The sequence below is a fragment of the Boleophthalmus pectinirostris genome, unplaced genomic scaffold, assembly GCF_026225935.1.
Source record: "Boleophthalmus pectinirostris isolate CB_2022bp ecotype Guang Dong unplaced genomic scaffold, ASM2622593v1 HiC_scaffold_1, whole genome shotgun sequence".
NCBI classification, from domain to species: Eukaryota; Metazoa; Chordata; class Actinopteri; order Gobiiformes; family Gobiidae; genus Boleophthalmus; species Boleophthalmus pectinirostris.
Genome location: NW_026570970.1, coordinates 14,008,376 through 14,028,580, shown reverse-complemented (window position 1 = coordinate 14,028,580; position 20,205 = coordinate 14,008,376). Strand labels below are relative to the sequence as shown.

The 20,205-nt window shown below is 41.0% G+C and overlaps 2 protein-coding genes and 2 non-coding genes across 4 annotated transcripts in view; 1 reads left to right on the top strand and 3 right to left on the bottom strand.

Annotated features, from left to right (window-relative positions):
• Nucleotides 1-20,205, top strand: part of galnt13 (UDP-N-acetyl-alpha-D-galactosamine:polypeptide N-acetylgalactosaminyltransferase 13) — a 132,176-nt gene that overhangs the window by 56,408 nt on the left and 55,563 nt on the right. The gene's annotated exons all lie outside the window — the stretch shown is intronic.
• On the bottom strand, nt 4,072-10,963 carry LOC129407436 (eukaryotic translation initiation factor 4 gamma 1-like). Its single transcript, XM_055148465.1, has 20 exons — nt 10,895-10,963; nt 10,602-10,796; nt 10,214-10,333; nt 9,759-10,142; nt 9,404-9,547; nt 9,091-9,327; nt 8,796-8,900; nt 8,156-8,428; nt 7,939-8,056; nt 7,772-7,862; nt 7,337-7,650; nt 7,125-7,240; nt 6,855-7,027; nt 6,632-6,757; nt 6,464-6,545; nt 6,287-6,385; nt 6,072-6,212; nt 5,910-5,991; nt 5,697-5,837; nt 4,072-4,264 (listed from the first exon to the last, which is right to left on the bottom strand). The coding sequence occupies exons 1-20, from the start codon at nt 10,946-10,948 to the stop codon at nt 4,083-4,085; spliced, it is 3,177 nt and encodes a 1,058-aa protein (XP_055004440.1). The 5' UTR covers nt 10,949-10,963; the 3' UTR covers nt 4,072-4,082.
• LOC129409043 (small nucleolar RNA SNORD66) lies at nt 8,971-9,050 on the bottom strand. Its single transcript, XR_008632243.1, has one exon. It is a non-coding gene; the product is annotated as a small nucleolar RNA SNORD66 (small nucleolar RNA).
• Nucleotides 10,413-10,489, bottom strand: LOC129409041 (small nucleolar RNA SNORD66). The gene has a single exon (XR_008632242.1). It is a non-coding gene; the product is annotated as a small nucleolar RNA SNORD66 (small nucleolar RNA).

Here is a 20,205-nt window from a genome sequence, read left to right as displayed (position 1 = left end):
AGATGCTGAACTTTTATATGTATGTATATGGACTGAATAGGACTAAACCAAAGTCTAAACCAGGTCTAAACCAGGACTAAACAAGGTCTAAACCACGACTAAACCAGGTCTAAACCAGGACTAAACCAGGAATAAACCAGAACTAAACCAGGTCTAAACCAGGTCTAAACCAGGTCTAAACCAGGACTAAACCAGGTCTAAACCAGGTCTAAACCAGGTCTAAACCAGGAATAAACCAGGAATAAACCAGAATTAAATCAGGACTAAACCAGGTCTAAATCAGGTCTAAACCAGGTCTAAACAAGGACTAAACTATGACTAAACCAGGTCTAAACCAGGACTAAACTATGACTAAACCAGGACTAAACCAGGTCTAAACCAGAACTGAAACAGGACTAAAACAGGACTAAAATAGGTCTAAACCAGAACTAAAACAGGACTAAAACAAGACTAAAATTAAAGCCGCAAGCGGCGTCGAACGGCTCTTGCCCGCCGCGCCCGCGAACGCCGTGCCCGCAAATAGTGTGCCCCACCAACACCATACCGTAAACGCCGTGTCCGCAAACTCTGTGCCTGCAAATGGCAAAATGACATAGTGCGCCTTTAGATGTTCTTTGCACCCCCTACTGGCCAACCTTGAAAAATTCCCATGTCAGCAATATATGTTTTTTCTTCTAGTCATTAATAGAATTGAATTCCCAAATTTGGTGCAGATCCGACAATGTTGACGTTTCATGTCTATGGTAGGGGGCGCTATAGTGTTTTTTCATATGTTTTATAGTGTATTATATTCAGACTGAGATCACACATTAGTGATTCAAATTTCAACACGATCGGACTAAGTATGTGGGAACAGGAGCAAATAATGTCACCTTGAAATTCGCCAAAACTTTGACCAAATTTTGCAGCTTCGCCGCACGTAAACCGTGACAGTTATCAAAAAAAAATCAGCTAACTTTAGATGTTCCACTTCTCTAGATGATGTACGGTGATTTTTAGCCCTGTGGGTGAAGCGCCTTCAGAGGCGTTCGTTCAAACGCAATGTGAACGAAAATGCGGACTGAAACTTCAATCCAAGATGACCGCCTTCTGGTTTGTCAGGGGGCGTGGCCATAATAAAAAGTTTTTGTTTGTCTTGACATGACAAATGAATGTAGCGAATTTCATGGCTCTACGACAAAGTTGACCGGGACGTATCCCATAGGAGCCAAATTTTTGAGTCTTTGCGCCCCTGCTGGCCAACAGTGAAAATGGTATCATGTCCATAATATAATTTTTTGCTCATAATCATGCATAGAATTTAATTCCCAAATTTGGTGCAGATTTGACTATGTTGACGTTTCATGTCTATGGTAGGGGGCGCTATAGTGTTCACTTTTCATATGTTTTATAGTGTATTATATTCAGACTGAGATCACACATTAGTGATTCAAATTTCAGCATGATGGGACTAAGCATGTGCGTGTAATATATTTTTAAATATTTTTGGGAGGAGTTTTAGCGCCCCTGCTGGCGAACAGTGAAAAATTCGCCATGTCCATAATATACTTTTTTGCTCATAATTACGCATAGAATTGAATTACCAAATTTGGTGCAGATCTGACTATGTTGATGTTTCATGTCTATGGTAGGGGGCGCTATAGTGTTCACTTTTCATATGTGTTATAGTGTATTATATTCAGACTGAGATCACACATTAGTGATTCAAATTTCTGCACGATCGGACTAAGTCTGTGTGAACAGGAGCAAATAATGTCATCTTGACCAAATTTTGCGGCTTCGCCGCACGTAAACCGTTAGTTATCAAAAAAAATCAGCTAACTTTAGATGTTCCACTTCTCTAGATGATGTACGGTGATTTTCAGCCCTGTGGGTGAAGCGCCTTCAGAGGAGTTCGTTCCAACGCAACGTCAGCGAAAACGCGGACTCAAATTTCAATCCAAGATGGCCGCCTTCTGGTGTGTCAGGGGGCGTGGCCATAATAATATTTTTTGTTTGTCTTGACATGACGAATGTATGTACCGAATTTCGTGGCTGTATGACAAAGTTGACCGGGACATCTCCCATAGGCGCGAAATTTTTGCGTTTTCCAGGTGGCGCTGTGTCGCCATTTTTTTAAGCCCGTGCACGAAACCTATATTTTATCGAATTTTTCGCCACTTCTGAATATTGTGCCAAGTTTGGTGAGTTTTTGAACGTGTTTAGGGGGTCAAATTAGAGCTCAAAGAGCAGAAGAAATAAAAATAAAAATAATAATAATTTTAGCAAAAACAATATATCCGAAAACATTAGAACAACATATTATACATTTTTTGAAAGCTCTCGACCTTCCCCACGTCACCGTGGGGTCATTGGTGAGTGACGGGCGCGTCTGGACCATCTCGTCGCGGTCGGCCCTCGACCTCCCATTGACTTCCATTCATTTTAGCAGTAGTAAATATGAGCCAGACCTTGGGCGTGGGTTACTGGGATACTGCTGTTCGTGCCGGGGGCGACCGTGGACATAGTTGCATGTCGTCTTGTCGCATTCGGACATGCGCACGTCCCTTCCCATTTGCTCCGCTGAGCGGAAGCAATAGGCCCTACGCCCTGTCGGGGCTTGGGCCTAATAATAATTTGAGCAAAAACAATATATCCGAAAACTTTAGAACAACATATTATACGTTTTTTGAAAGCTCTCGACCTTCCCCACGTCACCGTGGGGTCACTGGTGAGTGACGGGCACTGACGCGCTCGTCATTCGCCATCTCGTCGAGGTCACCCATCGCCTTCCATTGACTTCCATTCATTTTAGCAGTAGTAAATATGAGCCAGACCTTGGGCGTGGGTTACTGGGATACTGCTGTTCGTGCCGGGGGCGACCGTGGACATAGTTGCATGTCGTCTTGTCGCATTCGGACATGCGCACGTCCCTTCCCATTTGCTCCGCTGAGCGGAAGCAATAGGCCCTACGCCCTGTCGGGGCTCGGGCCTAATAATAAAAAAATAATAATAATAATTCGAGCAAAAACAATATATCCGAAAACATTAGAACAACATATTATACGTTTTTTGAAAGCTCTCGACCTTCCCCACGTCACCGTGGGGTCATTGGTGAGTGACGGGCGCGTCTGGACCATCTCGCTGGGGTCGCCCCCCGACCTCCCATTGACTTCCATTCATTTTAGCAGTAGTAAATATGAGCCAGGCCTTGGGCGTGGGTTACTGGGATACTGCTGTTTGTGCCGGGGGCGACCGTGGACATAGTTGCATGTCGTCTTGTCGCATTGGGACATGCGCACATCGCTCCACATTCGCTCCGCTGAGCGGAAGCAATAGGCCCTACGCCCTGTCGGGGCTCGGGCCTAATAAAGAAACCGACGAAGAACAATACCCCTCGCCCCTAACTTTGTTAGTGGCGAGGGCCAATAAAAGAGCGGAAGAAACCGAGCGAAAACAATACCCCTCGCCCCTCATCAAGAAGAAAATCTACTGGCCATTAAAACACAAAAGGTTTTAGAAAATAGGAGCCCTTTACCCCCCTTAGTTATCTCAAAGTGACACTGATGATATTGTAGGGGATAAAAGTGGTACATAAATGCTGAATGAGCTCGCTGTAATTGTCGCTTTCAGGGGATAGGAGCATAAATATAGTTAAGACTTTTGTCTTCGTAAAGAACGACTAGTGAAATACTATGCATTTTAAGAAGTCCTTTATTTGCAATGTCCCATTAACTCATCGTTCCAGTTTCAGATGCAAAGAAGCATTATTTTCTTAAATAAAGAAAGCAAAAAAAGTATTTACAAAAAAAATCCCAATAAAACTAATAATCAATGGATTATCTAAAGCACCTCTCTGCATCTGGACAACAATGCTTTCTGCGGAAAAGGATACACTGCAATTACATCGGCAATTTATTGTTTCTGAAAAATAAAACTAAAAAAATCTTTATATATTTACAGAAGTGTCCTGAAATAGTTTCTACCTCTAGAAGAAAAGGCTATCAGATCATTTCTGTTTTTAATGTATATATCTCATCAAGTCAATTTCTGTATGTTTCAAGTTTTAATGATTGGCCAAAACAGCAGCGGCTTTATAGTCTTTAGTCTTTGTCCGACTCCTCTTCTGCCTCACGGAGCCAGGTGAAGAATGCTGTGACAGACTTCAAGGCCACACCTTTGCCCGTCTGCTCTGCTGGGTCTTTACTGGACTCCCATTTGTAAAAGGCCTCCTCTTTAATCACATCCTCATCATACAAGGCATCGAAGAACATGCGTAGCAGGTCTAGAGAAGAAGTTCAACATTGAATTCATATGTAAATGAAAAACAAACTTTAAGGGGCTGTACCATAGACTATTAAAAAAAAAGGGGGACTAAGCGAGTATGATATCACCCATAGCATTCAGCACCACTCAAATGAAGCTTGTGATGCTAACTGTTACAGGAGCGACTTTGGAGACAGGCTCTATATTATGAATAGGATTTCCTAGGGGCCACAATATTGTAATGTAAATCAATGGGAGCCAGGGTCAGTAAGAGAACAAGACCCCGTATGCTCACTTCCTATTTGGAATGAAGCGTCTAGTGCAGGGATGTCAAACTGAGATTTACAGAGGGCCAAAATTAAAAACTGGAACTAAGTTGTGAGCCAAACTAAATACTTATTGTAAAATTTTAACATCTGCATGTTTTCTCTTCTTTCGAGATATGTAATGTTAAACCTTTTCTTATTAACATAAATGTTTAATAATAGTTTTGCTTAAACATTGAATGCAGAACAAGCATAATATAAAATAAAAATTAAATTTGAAATAATGTCTCTATAGCCTATCTGTAGGCGGCGGTCCAGCTCTAATACATATTTGATATGATCTCGTGGGCCAAATATAATTATAATGCGGGCCAAATTTGGCCTCCGGGCCCAAGTTTGACATGTCTGGTCTAGTGCATTAGCTATGTCCATTTACAAATAGCCTATGGGCTGTACACAATTTTTTTTCATGTAAAATGTTTTGTCCTAATACAGGTAAATATTATATAGTAAATATTAATATTGTCAAAGCAGCTCTTGAAACTGCTGTGTGCTGTCTAATTACCTCCGCCAAGGAGGTTATGTTTTTGCCGGCGTTTGTTTGTCTCTTTGCAACATAACTCAAAAAGTTATGGACCGATTTTGATGAAATTTTCAGGATTTGTTGGAAATCTGAAAAGGAAGAACTGATTTCATTTTGGGGGTGATCCGGAAGAAATTCTGGATTCTGGATCACTTTGAAATTTTAGTTAACATTGTGGTAAATGGGGCCAAAAATTTTGTTTCTCAATATCTCCGTTAATTATTGACCAAACCCCATGAAATTTGACTCAGGGATGGACAATGGGATCCTCTTATTCCAAAGGCTGATCCGGATCTGATCCAGAAGACTGAGTTTATCGCAATTTATATAAAAAATGGGGGTAGTCCTTGGCGGAGGTCTGCGCTCTCTGAGTGCTTTTCTAGTTATGAGTTAGTTATGTGTTTTCATCAGTAACAAACCAGGATGAAACAACGGTGTGCTGCTGTTAACCAAGAAGTTAGGAATTCAAACCGCTTGAAATGAACTATTTCTGTTTTTAAAACTCTAACATCAGGTACAGTGTTTTAACTAAAACAATTTGGTAAACACTAAATCAAATAGTTTTCGATATTTGTTTCTTATAGATGTTTATTCCTACTTACTTGCAGGCTGTTCCATGTGTACCATTAGTGCTTGAAGGGCATAAAGGGCCTGCAGCTCTTTCTGTTCATCATAAAGATATCTCTGCAACAAGCTGGCTCTTTGACCAATCTGCTCTGCGTCCACTTTGTACGGGTTATCACCTATGAAAAGAGAATACCCACATTAAACTCATGCAAAAATTAAAAATCATTCCACTTGTGATTACTGCTTACAGATGATGGCAGACTGACAGACTGATGTCATCAATGCACGAATGAACAGGTTTGATGCGGTCTGCTGTTCGTCCAGATTGGCCTGTTTAAAAAAAAAACAAAAAAAACTTGAATATTGAAGTTTTGGTCCATAAAAACACCAGAATGAGTCCAATTACACACCTCAATCCAGTCACGGATGCGCTGGTTGTCAGCTTTGTCCTGAAGGAGTCTTTCCAGTTGTTTGCTAAGCTCCTCTCCAGTGAAAACTTTTTTATTGCTGTCTTTTGATGCCACCTCTTCTCCTAAGGTATACTCCAGTTTCTAAAATACATCAAAAAATTTTAAACAATTCTATAATTTCTAATTTAGTTTAACAAACCTGTAATACTACAAACCTGATCTGTTACAAATTTGTTAACATCTTCATCACTGGGCAGAAAGTCCTTCCAGTTCAACCCAGCTTCGGTCCACATAGCCCCAACTTTCTTGGGGGTCTAAAATTTTAAAAATAATTCCCTGTCATAGTTTACCAATGGAATTACAGAACTGTATATAAAACTGGTGTCACCTACCATTCCTTTACAAAGCATGTTTAAGATTTGTACCAGGAGCACACCCGCCTTCCCAAGAGGCACTAGAGGCTTTGAAATCTCCCTAAAATCAAATGAAAAAGTATACTCATTTTACATGTGACAATCGTAAATTGGTGATGAGCTGATAAAAGACAAAATTGTACTTACCTGAAGAGCTGTCCCATAGAGAGCCCACCTTCGTGTAACATAGGGGTGATGAGCTCAGCCAGGTAAAGCCAGATGTGAGGTATATCTATTTCCATATCCTCTGCCACTTCTAAGATCTCATGCAGCCTACAGCATCATAGTTTCGTCATTTTTAAAATTATTAAATTACATACAATTCTAGGAAAGTGTCCCCCAAAGGAGCCCAAAGGAGCCCAAAGCTCACCCTTTGTAGTATTGCTGCGGAGGCAGATTCCCGGCCTTGATCAGCTGATGCAGCAGCAGTCCCATGTGCTCCCGGGCAATGGTGCTGCGATCAAGTGTCGATTCCAAACCGACCCGTACAAAGACAAAAAGCAGGGAGGCACTGTTCAGCTCCGCAACGCACTGTAATGCTTCCTGCAAGACAGAGGGGGGAAAAAACACAATGGTGTGAGTTTATTTCATTATTTATTTGAGTACAATTATTGAAAGTTTTTTTAAGCTCCTCATTTACCTTCAAGTCATTAATATGGAGGTATTCTTCAATTATGGCATTTGACTTCTTCTCTAACTCTTCTTCAGACAAAGCAGGTTTAGATGGAGGTGGCGTTGGGGCACTTTCACGCTTAACTAATATGACAATTAAAATCCAGAATTAGGCTACTCTGATTAGACAGCCTCCCACAAAAATATTTTCCAAGTCAAAATAAATACAAAAATGCTAACCTGAATGTATGTCTTTACTTGAAGCACGATCTTTGCTGCCCCTGTCACGGCTCCCTCGGTCGCGGCTGCCCCTGTCGCGGCTGCCCCTGTCGCGGCTGCCCCTGTCTCGATCGTCTGTCATGCTGGCCACACGACGAACAGAATCCACAGCACTGCGTCCCTCTCCTCCTCGGCTGCGCTCCTGGGATTCTCGACTGAAGCTTCTCTTTGTGATTTCAGGGCGGTTGCTCCTGTCACCATCACCTCCTTCCCTCCGATCAAAGCGGTCAAAACGATCTCTGTCACCAACCCCTCGTTCCCGACTGGAGCTTGACCTAAAAAAAATTTAAATTCAAATATTAATTAATGGTAAGCAAATGTGTTTGGCTCAAACTAGCTACTGAAAGCAATGAGGAGACACAGTAACACAATAACAATAGTAGTCAATGTGAATACCTCTGAGGAACTCGGCGATCAAACTCTGATGAAGACCCAGACTGCAGGGCTGAGAAACGGTTCAGTGTGCTAGTGGCAGGACGACTTGAATCTAAACATAAGTGAAGACATGATTAATAAAAGTAATGTGGCTTTCTCAAACTCGCAATCTTTGTTTTATATTTTACCCTGTTCTCCACTGGATGGTTTAGTTCCACTTCCTCCACTGCAACCTTTTCCCCAGCTACCCCACATCCCTTTACCACCTGGAGCCAACAACTGATTGTTAAAGTCCATCGCACCAGGCTACAAAAAAAAACAAGATATGTGCATATATGAGAAAAACAAAAAAAAACAATGTATAACCAAATCATATGCAAGTGTAGATGACAGGCTTCATGTTACCTTCGTGATTTTGCTCAGACGGGTGGTGTCAATAGGTCTGTTCTTGGAAATGGGGACAGTGTTCCATCCTTCGTCCTGGGTTTGGCTGGTCCTGCCTCCCCCGGGAGTGTGAGGACCTCGGCCACCCATGCTCATTCTGCCTCCGCCCTCCTTCTTGGATAGAAGCTGCTGCTGGACCTTTATCTGCTCCCTGTGCTCCTCCAGCTCTGCCTCCTTGTGGATCTGGTCAATTGTTTTAGGTCCCTGGTCTGCTCTTCTAGGCACCCAGTTGCTCTACAGTGGAAAATGGTCACATTTTAATATAGCACTTTCCCACCTTCAAGGCTCTCAAAGCACTTTACAACAAGGAACCACTCAACCATTCATACGCACACATTCATACACCAGTGTAAGCAGACATTAGGGGCAAAATGAGTCAAGTGTCTTGCCCAAGGACATAACGGCAGCATTCATCTACATGAGCTGGAATCACACCAGGCACACCAGCTCAACCAATGAGGTTTATGTTGAGAGCGGGATTCGAGCCGCCAATCTTTGGATCAGTGGACAAATGCTCTACCATCTGAGCTACTGTCGCCCCACTTTTAAAGTTGCCAATGAGAAATGTGATCTACTACATCTCAAATCAAACAATCAATACCCTTCTGAGGTCCAAGACATCTTGCAGTATGAAACAAATTCTTGACGAGGTCTTTCTCTCCTTTATGATTTTGTCCATTTGGTTAAAATACTGGTCCATGCGGGGCTAGAAAAAATAACTTTAATGAAATGCAAGTTTAAATTTCAAAGTTCAAGGTTAAAGATGTAAATATGTTCTCTTTAGTTTCTAAATACCAAGATCACCGAGATTCATTGGCCCAGACAGGTGATGCAAAATTAATGGTCATCAACAGAGGTTGTTTATATGTTAAAAAGGTATTTATGTTCACATGTACCTTTGCCTTTTCAAAGTCCAGGTCTTTGCCGATTGTAGACAACAACCTGCATAGACACTCAAGAGATTCTTCATCGTGATTCTTCAATAGTTTTACAACACAGTCGTGCATAATGGCTTCTGTCAACATTTTCAGTTTGAAAAGCTCGCCAATGAACTTGATGTTTCCCAGTGATCGCCGTCGGGCCTTATCTCTGGCTTCCTCTAGCTCCGCTTTCAAACGATCACATTCTTCACCCTGAGAAATGCAGGCAATTGTTATTAGAACCTTCCATGTTTCATTGAATACATTTTACAATTATTGAACCACTTACTTCTTTTGCAGCATCCAATTCTTTCTGTTTTTTCTCAAATATTTCATCATCTTGATCCTTTTCAAATTCCTTTTGACAGCGATTTTGCAGAAGTTTGCGAAAGTTTGCGGTAGCTCCTGGCTTTTCTGCAGTAGGGACTTTTAACTGTAGTGAATAAAAATACATAATTTAAGGTGATGATGGACATGGCCCAAGATGGTATTGAGTAAAAAGCCGACATATGATTTGACACATCATAGCTATCACTTAAGCATATTTAAGCAAATTTGTAAAATATAAGTTACATGTAAAATAAATTGTGCAAAGGCTACTTAGGTCATGTCATTCTTCAAGAAAACAGTTCAAAGCGACTTACCCCCCTGAGGCAACGACACATGTTGGCATAAACTACAGAAAAGTTGGGCTCCATGATGGCTTTTTCAAAGATGAGATCAGTGGCTCCTTTCAGTCTCTCCTCAGTGTCTATCGGCAGTTCTTGCACTTGCTTCGTCAGCTCTTGAAACTTCTGAGGGGTCAGTTTGTTGAGGATACTACACAGTCTGTTCAACACCTCTTGAGTCTTGATTTGTTCAGCATCCTCCTCTTCAGCCTCGTCTCCACGGCCACGTGACATGGACTTTTTCAAAGATGGTTTCCAAGCTTTTTCAGCCTTGTTCAGCTGAATGTCCTCATTCATGCTACTAATGATTTTCCTAGGTTCCTTTCGCTGACCTTGCTGAGAACGCCGAGGTCCTGGAGGCTATTTAAAAAAAAATAAAAAATTAACTCACCATATTACATATTTTTACTTAAAGAATTTTCAATTATTACCGGGCCTCGTGGTCCTCCCACTGATCTGCTTCCTAAGTTACCCAAATATGAGGGAGTGAAATCAGTACCAACATTCACTAGTCGACCCGGGTCCGCAGGACGCAGTGGAGTCTTATTCACCTAAAGATGGACCAAAAAAAAAAAAAACTTTCAGATTTATGACAACCAAATAGACAGAAGTAGTTCAGTACACAAACTGCTTCTTCAGATCCTCAAACCCATCATAGATATTCAGTGGCCCAAACACGTGGCACAAAACAAAAGTCATCACTGAAGCAGGATACAGTTCAGAGGCCATTAACAGTCTACAACTGCTAAGTGATCTATGTCCATCCACAACTTAATCAGGGATGAAAAACACTAATGTAATATGATTATAGTAACATACCTTATCAAGAACAACATCACTGATGAGTGGCAGGCCTTCTGGTTTGTGCATACTGGCACTGCTGAACTGGAATCCCAGCAAAAACTCCCTATCGTACCGCTTCTTTGCTTCTGGATTAATGGGTTTCCATTGCCCCACAGCTGGGGCAGTTTCAGCCTGAACAACCACAGGCTCAGGAAGGGGTTTGGTATCCTTCTGCTGGATGGAAAGAAAAGATTTTTAAATGGTGACCAATTTGTCCTTGTTTCACACCACAATTTTTATGTCTGTCAATTCATCACAAAGCCACACACCTCTGTAAAGGCGTCTAGAATAGTCCCAAAGTCCTTCTTGTCAAGCTCTTTCATGCTCTTCTTTTTCTTTGTTTTTATAGCTGCTACATCTGTACCACATTAAAAACAGATTAGCTATGAAACAATTCACTCAATTCCTCAAGCAAAACCATGACCTGCTCCGTTTTCTGATAAAACTGCAAACCTGAAATGAAGGTTTTTGGACAATTGTATTTTTGAGTTGTAGATTTTGTTACTTGTTCATGAATATAAAAGATAAAAAGCCATTTGATGATGATTATTATGAGAGTATTTGTACTTCTCATGGTTAATATAAAGTCATGGTTGTGCCTGATTGTTAGAGAGCAGAGAAATACGTACCAAAACCTGGGTATTCTGCAGGACTAGTTCCTGGATAGAAACCAGCCGTTCCACTTGTCACAGGGTACTGCTGAGTGGTTGTCATGTATGGGGTCCGATACTGAAAACCAAAGGGACGTGTAGAAAATGATTACAATTATGAAGTGGCAAGAATCTTGTGCAGTGTTTGAATCAAATCACAATCAAAATGCACACCATAACCGCTCACTGTAATACTGGTTGACTTGTATTAATGCACCAAATAAGCTAAATGCCAATGTGTAATTACACAGCTCTACAATACTCTGTATAAAAGGACTCTTGTAGTGCACGTGATATCAACAATGGTCCGTAGGAGGAAGTTAAGACACTCGGGTGAAGTCTGCAGATTGTGTGAAGGAAAACTGAGGTGTGGTAATAAAAAGGTAATAAAAAGGGCCCTCGCCCCTAACTTTGTTAGTGGCGAGGGCCAATCATGGAAAATCTTTGTTAAACCACTTCTTGTGCAAAGTTCATATGAAACACAAACATAATCCTCAAAACAGCGAAAATGTCAAACGAGTTTCCTTCCACTAAACAAACAATGAAACTGTAGCTGTAACAAAATCATTTAGTAAAATAAACCAAAAATACTCTTGGTGATATATCGATAGAGCAGCCCACAATATCGATACTGTGTCATCACATTAAACGATACGATATATCGATATTTCAATATTTTTGCACACCCCTCTACTCTTTATCACACGAAGACCACAGACCATAGTTTAAGGTCATGGTTTAAGGTCAAGAGTATATTTCCTCTGTTATTTCTGGCCATTTTTGTTTTATAATTGAGTTGTTTTGTAAGTGTTGCTGTACTTACTGTTACGCAGATAAAAAGTGCGACCTACTCTGTGAAATCTACTCTGTAAAGTCTCCTCTGTGAAGTCTACTGTTTGAAATCTTTGTACGATTTGCTCTGTGTCAAGCTCAGCTAAATTTGCCTTTTCCGTTAAGCGATGTGATTTTCGATTTGTGATTTGCGATTTGCCTACTCTTATAATCTCCCCGAGGCCAAACAAAGCTTTGAGTTAAAGCCCACAAAGCTTTGAAGTTTAGCTTTGAGTTCCGGAGTTGCCATGGTAACAAGGCTTTATGGAACTTTACATGTATGATGTCATCGGCGCCGTGAACCTGATGGAACTGGGAGGTTTTCAGGTTCTAGAATGTGATGATGTCATACTCCCAGACGGGGCAAGAGCCACGTTTCCCTGTTGACTGAGGCCGAGTGTTGTTAAGAAGTCACTGATATGAGACAAACCTCGATACAGTGCGCTTTCGATTCGATACGGTTCAGTAAAAAATAAAGGCTAAATCATGGAAAATCTTTGTTAAACCACTTCTTGTGCAAAGTTCATATGAAACACAAACATTTTAATCCTCAAAACAGCGAAAATGTCAAACGAGTTTCCTTCCACTAAACAAACAACGAAACTGTAGCTGTAACAAAATCATTTAGTAAAATAAACCAAAAATACTCTTGGTGATATATCAATAGAGCAGCCCACAATATCGATACTGTGTCATCACATTAAACGATACGATATATCGATATTTCAATATTTTTGCACACCCCTCTACTCTTTATCACACGAAGACCACAGACCATAGTTTAAGGTCATGGTTTAAGGTCAAGAGTATATTTCCTCTGTTATTTCTGGCCATTTTTGTTTTATAATTGAGTTGTTTTGTAAGTGTTGCTGTACTTACTGTTACGAAGTCTCCTCTGTGAAGTCTACTGTTTGAAATCTTTGTACGATTTGCTCTGTGTCAAGCTCAGCTAAATTTGCCTTTTCCGTTAAGCGATGTGATTTTCGATTTGTGATTTGCGATTTGCCTACTCTTATAATCTCCCCGAGGCCAAACAAAGCTTTGAGTTAAAGCCCACAAAGCTTTGAAGTTTAGCTTTGAGTTCCGGAGTTGCCATGGTAACAAGGCTTTATGGAACTTTACATGTATGATGTCATCGGCGCCGTGAACCTGTTTCAGAGGAGTCATTGCGCCCCTACTGGCCAATAGTGGAAAATGCATCATGTCTGTAATAGACTTTTTTGCTTGTAATCATACATAGAATTTATGTCCCGAATTTGGTACAAATCCGATAATGTTGACGTTTCACGTCTATGCTAGGGGGCGCTATAGAGTTCACTTTTATTAAATTTCATATTTCATCACATTCAGGCCTGGATCACACAATTGTGATTTGAATTTGAGTTCTCTAGGACAATGCCTGTGGCCGTGACAGGTCACCGAAAAAACAGGAAATGAAGGCGTTATTCGCCGGCGTGCTACGGGCGAACCGTAAGGAGTATCTCAAAAAAAGTTGAAAATTTCTGTGAGTTTATGTCTGTAGATGTGACATGTCAAATCTGAGCTCATTTGGACCAAACCCCGGCGGCGAATGTTTGATCCAATATGGCCGACTTCCTGTTCGCCATAGGGTCATGCTCCAATTCATCTTTTGGTTTGTCTCATTGTTCTCTATCACTGTCCCGAATTTCGTTTCCCTGCGACAAACTATGCCTGTCCCCACTCCCATAGGGGTCCAATTCTAGGTGGCGCTGTTGAGTTGGGTCACTCGGGTCATTGTTGCGATGCCCATTTTATCGAATTTTTCGCCGGGCCGATCGATCTGGACCCCGGTTTGGGGACTTTTCGTCGATGTTCAGGGGGTCAAAAATGCGATCGTTTGGTCGGAAAAGGGAATAATAATAAAGAAACCGACGAAGAACAACACCCCTCGCCCCTAACTTTGTTTAGTGGCGAGGGCCAATAATAATAATTCGAGCAAAAACAATATATCCGAAAACATTAGAACAACATATTATACATTTTTTGAAAGCTCTCGACCTTCCCCACGTCACCGTGGGGTCATTGGTGAGTGACGGGCACTGAGGCGCTCGTCATTCACCATCTCATCGAGGTCACCCATCGCCTTCCATTGACTTCCATTCATTTTAGCAGTAGTAAATATGAGCCAGGCCTTGGGCGTGGGTTACTGGGATACTGCTGTTCGTGCTGGGGGCGACCGTGGACATAGTTGCATGTCGTCTTGTCGCATTCGGACATGCGCACGTCCCTTCCCATTCGCTCCGCTGAGCGGAAGCAATAGGCCCTACGCCCTGTCGGGGCTCGGGCCTAACAAGACTAAAACAGGACTAAAACAGGACTAAAACAGGACTAAACCAGGTCCAGCTCTGTGCGGTGCGGAGTTCTGCGCCGGTCCTTTCCTGGGTAGACTATCGGGTAATCGTGGGCGCACCTCCTGGCCCATCCCAACATTCGGGACCGTAACGATGGCATTTCAGTGCTGCTGATATCGCGGTGATTTTAGCAAATTTGTATGAAGAGGAACTAAAAACCCACCACTTCAATCCAGGTTAAAAATGTTACTGACGTTTGTACCGAGTAAAATATTTAATTTTTTTCCCTTATGCCTTACGTTACTGCGTTACAGCTAAAAGCAATGCATTATAGTAATTTGTTATTTTTATAACAAGTTACTCCCAACACTGTCAGGGAGCAGCAGTGAAGTGAGTCTTTGTGTGTCGCACGATTTCCAAACTCATATAATCAAGTTGAAACGATTAAGCAAGTTTATTTTGGGATATTTTTTTTATAAATCAGTATGTTTATTTATTTATTTTTAAAATATAGAGATTGGCTGCTCTAAGGTTCATATTTGTAGCCTATATATATATTTTCAGTTTGAAAGTTTTGCATAAATTATCAATAACAAAGAGAGAGAGAGAAATGCTGAATAAATGCATTATGTAGCTAGAAAATAATTATTTGAATAATCGTGATTTCAATATTGACCAAAATAATTGTGATAATGATTTTTTTCATAACCGAGCAGCCGTATCATGGAGACAAGCTGGTGGCAGATCCTCCACCACAAAAGTTACACAGTGAAGCTTTAAGGAATGTTGATTTGATGGGGGAGATGAAATTCATGGATGAAAGTGGCCGTGCTAACCACCGGCAGTACAATAGAACAATGAATTACATAACTCCTAATTCAGTTGAGCATAATCGCCAAAACTCATCACAGGTGCATTGTGTAACTTTTATGGAAAAGTGGCACAAGATTCAAATTTGCATAATATGGGACTTTTGGGATTTGTTTTTCAAAATCAAACCAAAAACAAGAAAACAAAAAAACAACAGTTTTCGTCATTATTTATCTCCAAAACTAAGTTGAAAAAATGGATAACGATTTGTTTTTTCCAGTTTTCAATTTTGTGTTTAAATGAATAATGGAAAAAAACGGATAATTACCATTTCCCCTTTCCGTGACTTAAACTGCGATGCCGGACTTTTGCGCAGCGTACAGACTGAAACAGGACTAAAACAGGTTGTGCCTCCAGGCCCGTCCCAACACTCCTGGTTCAGTCCTGGTTCAGTCCTGGTTTAATCCTATTTTAAGACTAAGACTGGGACCAGACCAGGACTGAGATCAGGACCAGACTGAGACCAGGACCAGGACTGAGACCGGGACTGAGACCGGGACGAGAACCTGAACTGAGACCGGGACTGAGACCAGGACAAGATCGGGACTGAGACCGAGACCAGACCAGGACAAGACCAGGACTGAAACCGGGACTAGACCAGGACCGGACTGGGACTGAGACCAGTTTAGTCCTGGTTTAGTCCTGGTTTAGACCTGGGGTCAGTCTGTATGCTGCGCAAAAGTCACAGTTTAAGTCAAGTAAACGGGAAAACGCCCGTTATCCATTTTTTCCATTATTCATTTAAACACAAACCTGAAAACTGTTAAAACAAATCAAGTTTTGGTTTTGGAGACAAATAATGAAGAAAATAGTTGTTTGTTTCTTATTTTTGGTTTTATATTGAAAAACAAATGAAGGAATGATACACAGATTCTTTAAATTCATATTCACCACTCACTTTCGTCATTATAGTTTTGTCTGTTTGCGTACACCTGTAGCATTAATATTGGACAGAAAATAATTGACTGTGACTTTTGTTTATGTATTGTCTTGGCACAGACGTATTAGCATCCACCTGTTGCCAAGAGCTGAATTAGGTTCCATTTTGTTTTGCTTGTAACCAAACTGGAACAGGTTCAACTTCCTTTAGCTGCTACACTGGGCATGTGCTCCCCAGTGACTGTTTTAAAGTTCATAATCGTGGCGTCATGGATCATCTTGTGTTGACAGCACATGACAATGCCAAAGCCCAGGCCCTGGCACAGATCTGGGCCCTCCATCTGTCCTCTTACTAATGTGATTACCCTTTAGCAAACAGCAGTGTCCAGGAAATCTCCCGTTAAGTGTTTGCCATGCCAGCCAGCCCATACCAGCTCATCCTTAATCCACACGTCTCCTGGCACCAAGTCACTCTTCCCTCCCAAACTTAAACGGATGAAGGACCGTCGGTAATAGAGGCAAATATGATTAACATAAAACTGATATATATCCAGTATCAGGATTCTGAAAGGCCATGTAATTTAGAGGCATGTCTGATGCGTTTAATAGAAGTATAATTGGATTCCAAATAAGTATGTAATAAATAACAGTTTCATTTGGCATTGATAAAGAGATGTTACCTGGCTCACAGCAGATATGAGACTGAATGGCTCTTGCTGAATGTGATCGGGAAAAGGATGACCCAAACAAACCATAACGCTGATCTGGGGTTGCACAGAACCACTGGTTAAAGGAACAGCCAGAGTTCTGGACATAGCACCTCATTTCCTAGTGAGTCAGAGTGTTAGAGACGTGTGGAGACACTTTTTTAAAATATTCCATCCAGTCCTTGTATTTGCAGAGGTCGCTGGTGCTAGGCTAGTGCATGTCAATGGCCATAGTTATCCTGCCACTAAAAACAGTCTTACCCACTCCACAAAACACCTGAAACAAATCTATTATTACACCAGACTGTCGATGTAAATGTCTGTGTTGATAGAATAATGTTTGAAATAAAATTAACCTTGCATCTCATGAATCATCACATGTTGAGGGACTATTTTCTCATATATCAATCCACCGCTCCCAAGCTTTCTATCTGGAACATAGACTGTATAAAACAAGTGGACTAAGCGAGTGTGAGAGCATTCAGCACCACTCAAATGAGACTTGCGATGCTAATAGTTACAGGAGCGAATCTGGAGTCAGGCTATATGTTATGTACAAATAGGATTTTTTTTTACAGAAAAAATTGCAAAAAAAATCGGAATAATTTAGAACGGGTTAATACGAATATTTTAAATGATGACCAAAATGCCGAGGCTCACTGCAGCAGTTACAGAGAGAGGGGTAACAAGATTCTAATGTAAGTCAATTGGAGCCAGAGTCAGAAGGAGCCGGGAGAGCCTCCTGGCGAACTTCCTATTTGGCACACAGCGGCTAGAGCATTAGCTATGTCCACAGATATATACGGTCTATGATCAGGAAGTACAACTCGCTGCTGCTGCTGCTCAGACATAAATCCTTCAAATGCAAGGTTGGTTTTACTTCTAAAATTATTCTATCAACACAGACATTCACATTCAACAGTCTGGTGTAATAATTGTTTTGCTTCAGGTGTTTTGTGGAGTGGGTAAGACTGTTTTTAGTGGCAGGATAACTATGGCCATTGACATGCACTAGGCTAGCACCAGCGACCTCTACAAATACAAAGACTGGATGGAATATTTAAAAAAGTGTCTCCACACGTCTCCAACACTCTGGCTCACTAGGAAATGAGGTGCTATGTCCCAAATTCTGAACTGTCCCTTTAACTGCAATTGCAACAGCAGGAGCTTAGCTAGATGGATTCTTGTGAACTAAAAAAGTATACTTCTATAAAAAGAACTTGCTTTGTCAGGCGTTGGTGTTTATTGCAGTTATTCACTTACAGATCTGCCCTCTTAACTTTGCCTGGTGGTGTTACCTGCTTCTCTCCATGGAGACAAACAGGTGACGACCTCAGTGCCAGAAATGTTACAGTACAGTTACAGTCTTAATTCTTGGAGATCCTGGGTTAAGTTTTTAGCTGCTCCATTTGGTGGTGGTTTGAGGGACAGGAGGCACTGATTGACAGCCATATTTCTATCAGGCTGCCCCAGGGCAACTACAGTTACAAGAGCTGACCACCTCTGAGTATTCATGGGTTTCAGACTGATGACAGACTGTGGCTACAGCAATTTTAAACATACTCTCTTGTCTTGTGAATAGAAGATATCCTCAAAATGTCACATATAACAAGAAGGTGAAACCCATGAAGAAATATTGAATGAATAAAGCACGAAATAGTAAATAAAGTGCTTTGTAAGACTAAATAATTTTTATAATATGGGCAAACCCCTTTTGAAAATGCAAACTGTTATAATATAGGCATATAGAAATGTTATTATTCTAATGCTATTTCACATCCTCTGCGCTTGGATGAGAGATGAAAGGAGCTCCACACAGCAGACGAGTGACAGGGACAGAAGAGGAGGGACCAGAGCTTCTTCATTCAGAGCTTTCATGTGCCTCGCCGTATATCACTGATTCAAGATTACACTTGATTAAGATTAAAGAGCAGGAGGGAGATTTGTGTTATGTCCTGATGTTTGACGGATCAAAATACAGCATCTGTGCCTTAATTAGATTTATACATTTAGTCGATCAAAAGAAAACATAGATCCTCTAAGGGTCTTTAATGTTTGATTAATGCTGACAGTTTGTGTAGTGTCTCCATAATAAACAGTTGTAAAACTTGTTGACTGGTTTTGGGCACTGCTCACAGAAATGACTAAAAATGTGTCTAGTGTAAAAATGTTATATAACATCTCCATCAACACAAGCAGGTAGCTGATGTACTATGAGAACAGGTACATAAAGGACCTTTAAGTGCACTATTTTATACATGTTTCCAGTGTTTTACTATTGTATTTGTAATGAAGTCTTTCTACTGTCTCTGCTAAGGTGCGTCTTGGCCAGGTTTTATCTCAAGGGACATCCTGACAAAAAATAAAATAAAATACTACTACTACTACTAAATAAATAAGTAAATAAATAAATAAAGATGCATATTATATATATTGACAAAGCAGTAAAGTATAAATGAAGTAAGGATGTGAGCAAAAATATCAGTCACCATATTCAAAAGTATTACAGATCTTAATGTGCAATAGATATAATTTATGTCTAAAAATCTAAATCTTGAATCTAAAAATAATCTGTGATGAGTCGAACACATAAATAATCATTAGCTGTAGCTCCACTGTTTCTCATATATTGTAGATTTTCTGATAAACGAGCCTTCTCCGGTGATGTACATGTGCAGTAGTGTTAGAGGAGCACTCTGGGGAGGGACCATCTGCCTAATGTCTCTGTAAGTGTGCGTGCCCAGTGCCTAATCCTCCTCCTCCCCCCTCTTCCTCTTCTTCTTCCTCCTCCTCTTCTTCTTCATCAGCCTGATAAATCATACATACTCTCTTGGCTGTCGCTGTGGCAGCAGCACAGATTGCAATACACTGCATCACTCCACTGTAGCATTTCTGATGAGACTTACCTTCAACAGAGCCCCAGGTGTGTAAACAAAACACACTATGTCCCAGTAAAGCTCGGCTCATTTGCACCGAGAGGAGTTTGTGCAGTAAAAGAGATGCTGTCTACAAGATGAATAGACTCAGATTGATTTAGGTCAAGATTAATTGACACCCAGGAGCAGAATGTGTACACAAAGTAATTCAGAGTGTTTTCCTGAACAACAAGGCAGTGTTAAAAGTAGTTAGAGATGTCTGTGTCAAATTGTAGTGGTACAATTATTCACGATTACTTACCCCGGCTAACAGCAGACTGAAAGAAAGGCTCCTTCTGAATGTGACCAAGAAGAGGCGGAACATCGTGATGAATAGAGCTCATAGAATTTTTACTGAGCCTAATGTTAAACCAATGGAGATTTTAAGATGCTAAATACCAGCCCTAGTGTTTATT

Coding starts and splice junctions, on each gene's coding strand:
- LOC129407436 (XM_055148465.1), bottom strand. CDS start 10,948: ATGAAAGAGCTTGACAAGAAGGACTTTGGGACTATTCTAGACGCCTTT. Junction 7,241..7,336: donor AAGTAAAGACATACATTCAG/GTTAGCATTTTT, acceptor TTGTCATATTAG/TTAAGCGTGAAAGTGCCCCA. Junction 6,546..6,631: donor TCTATGGGACAGCTCTTCAG/GTAAGTACAATT, acceptor ATTTGATTTTAG/GGAGATTTCAAAGCCTCTAG.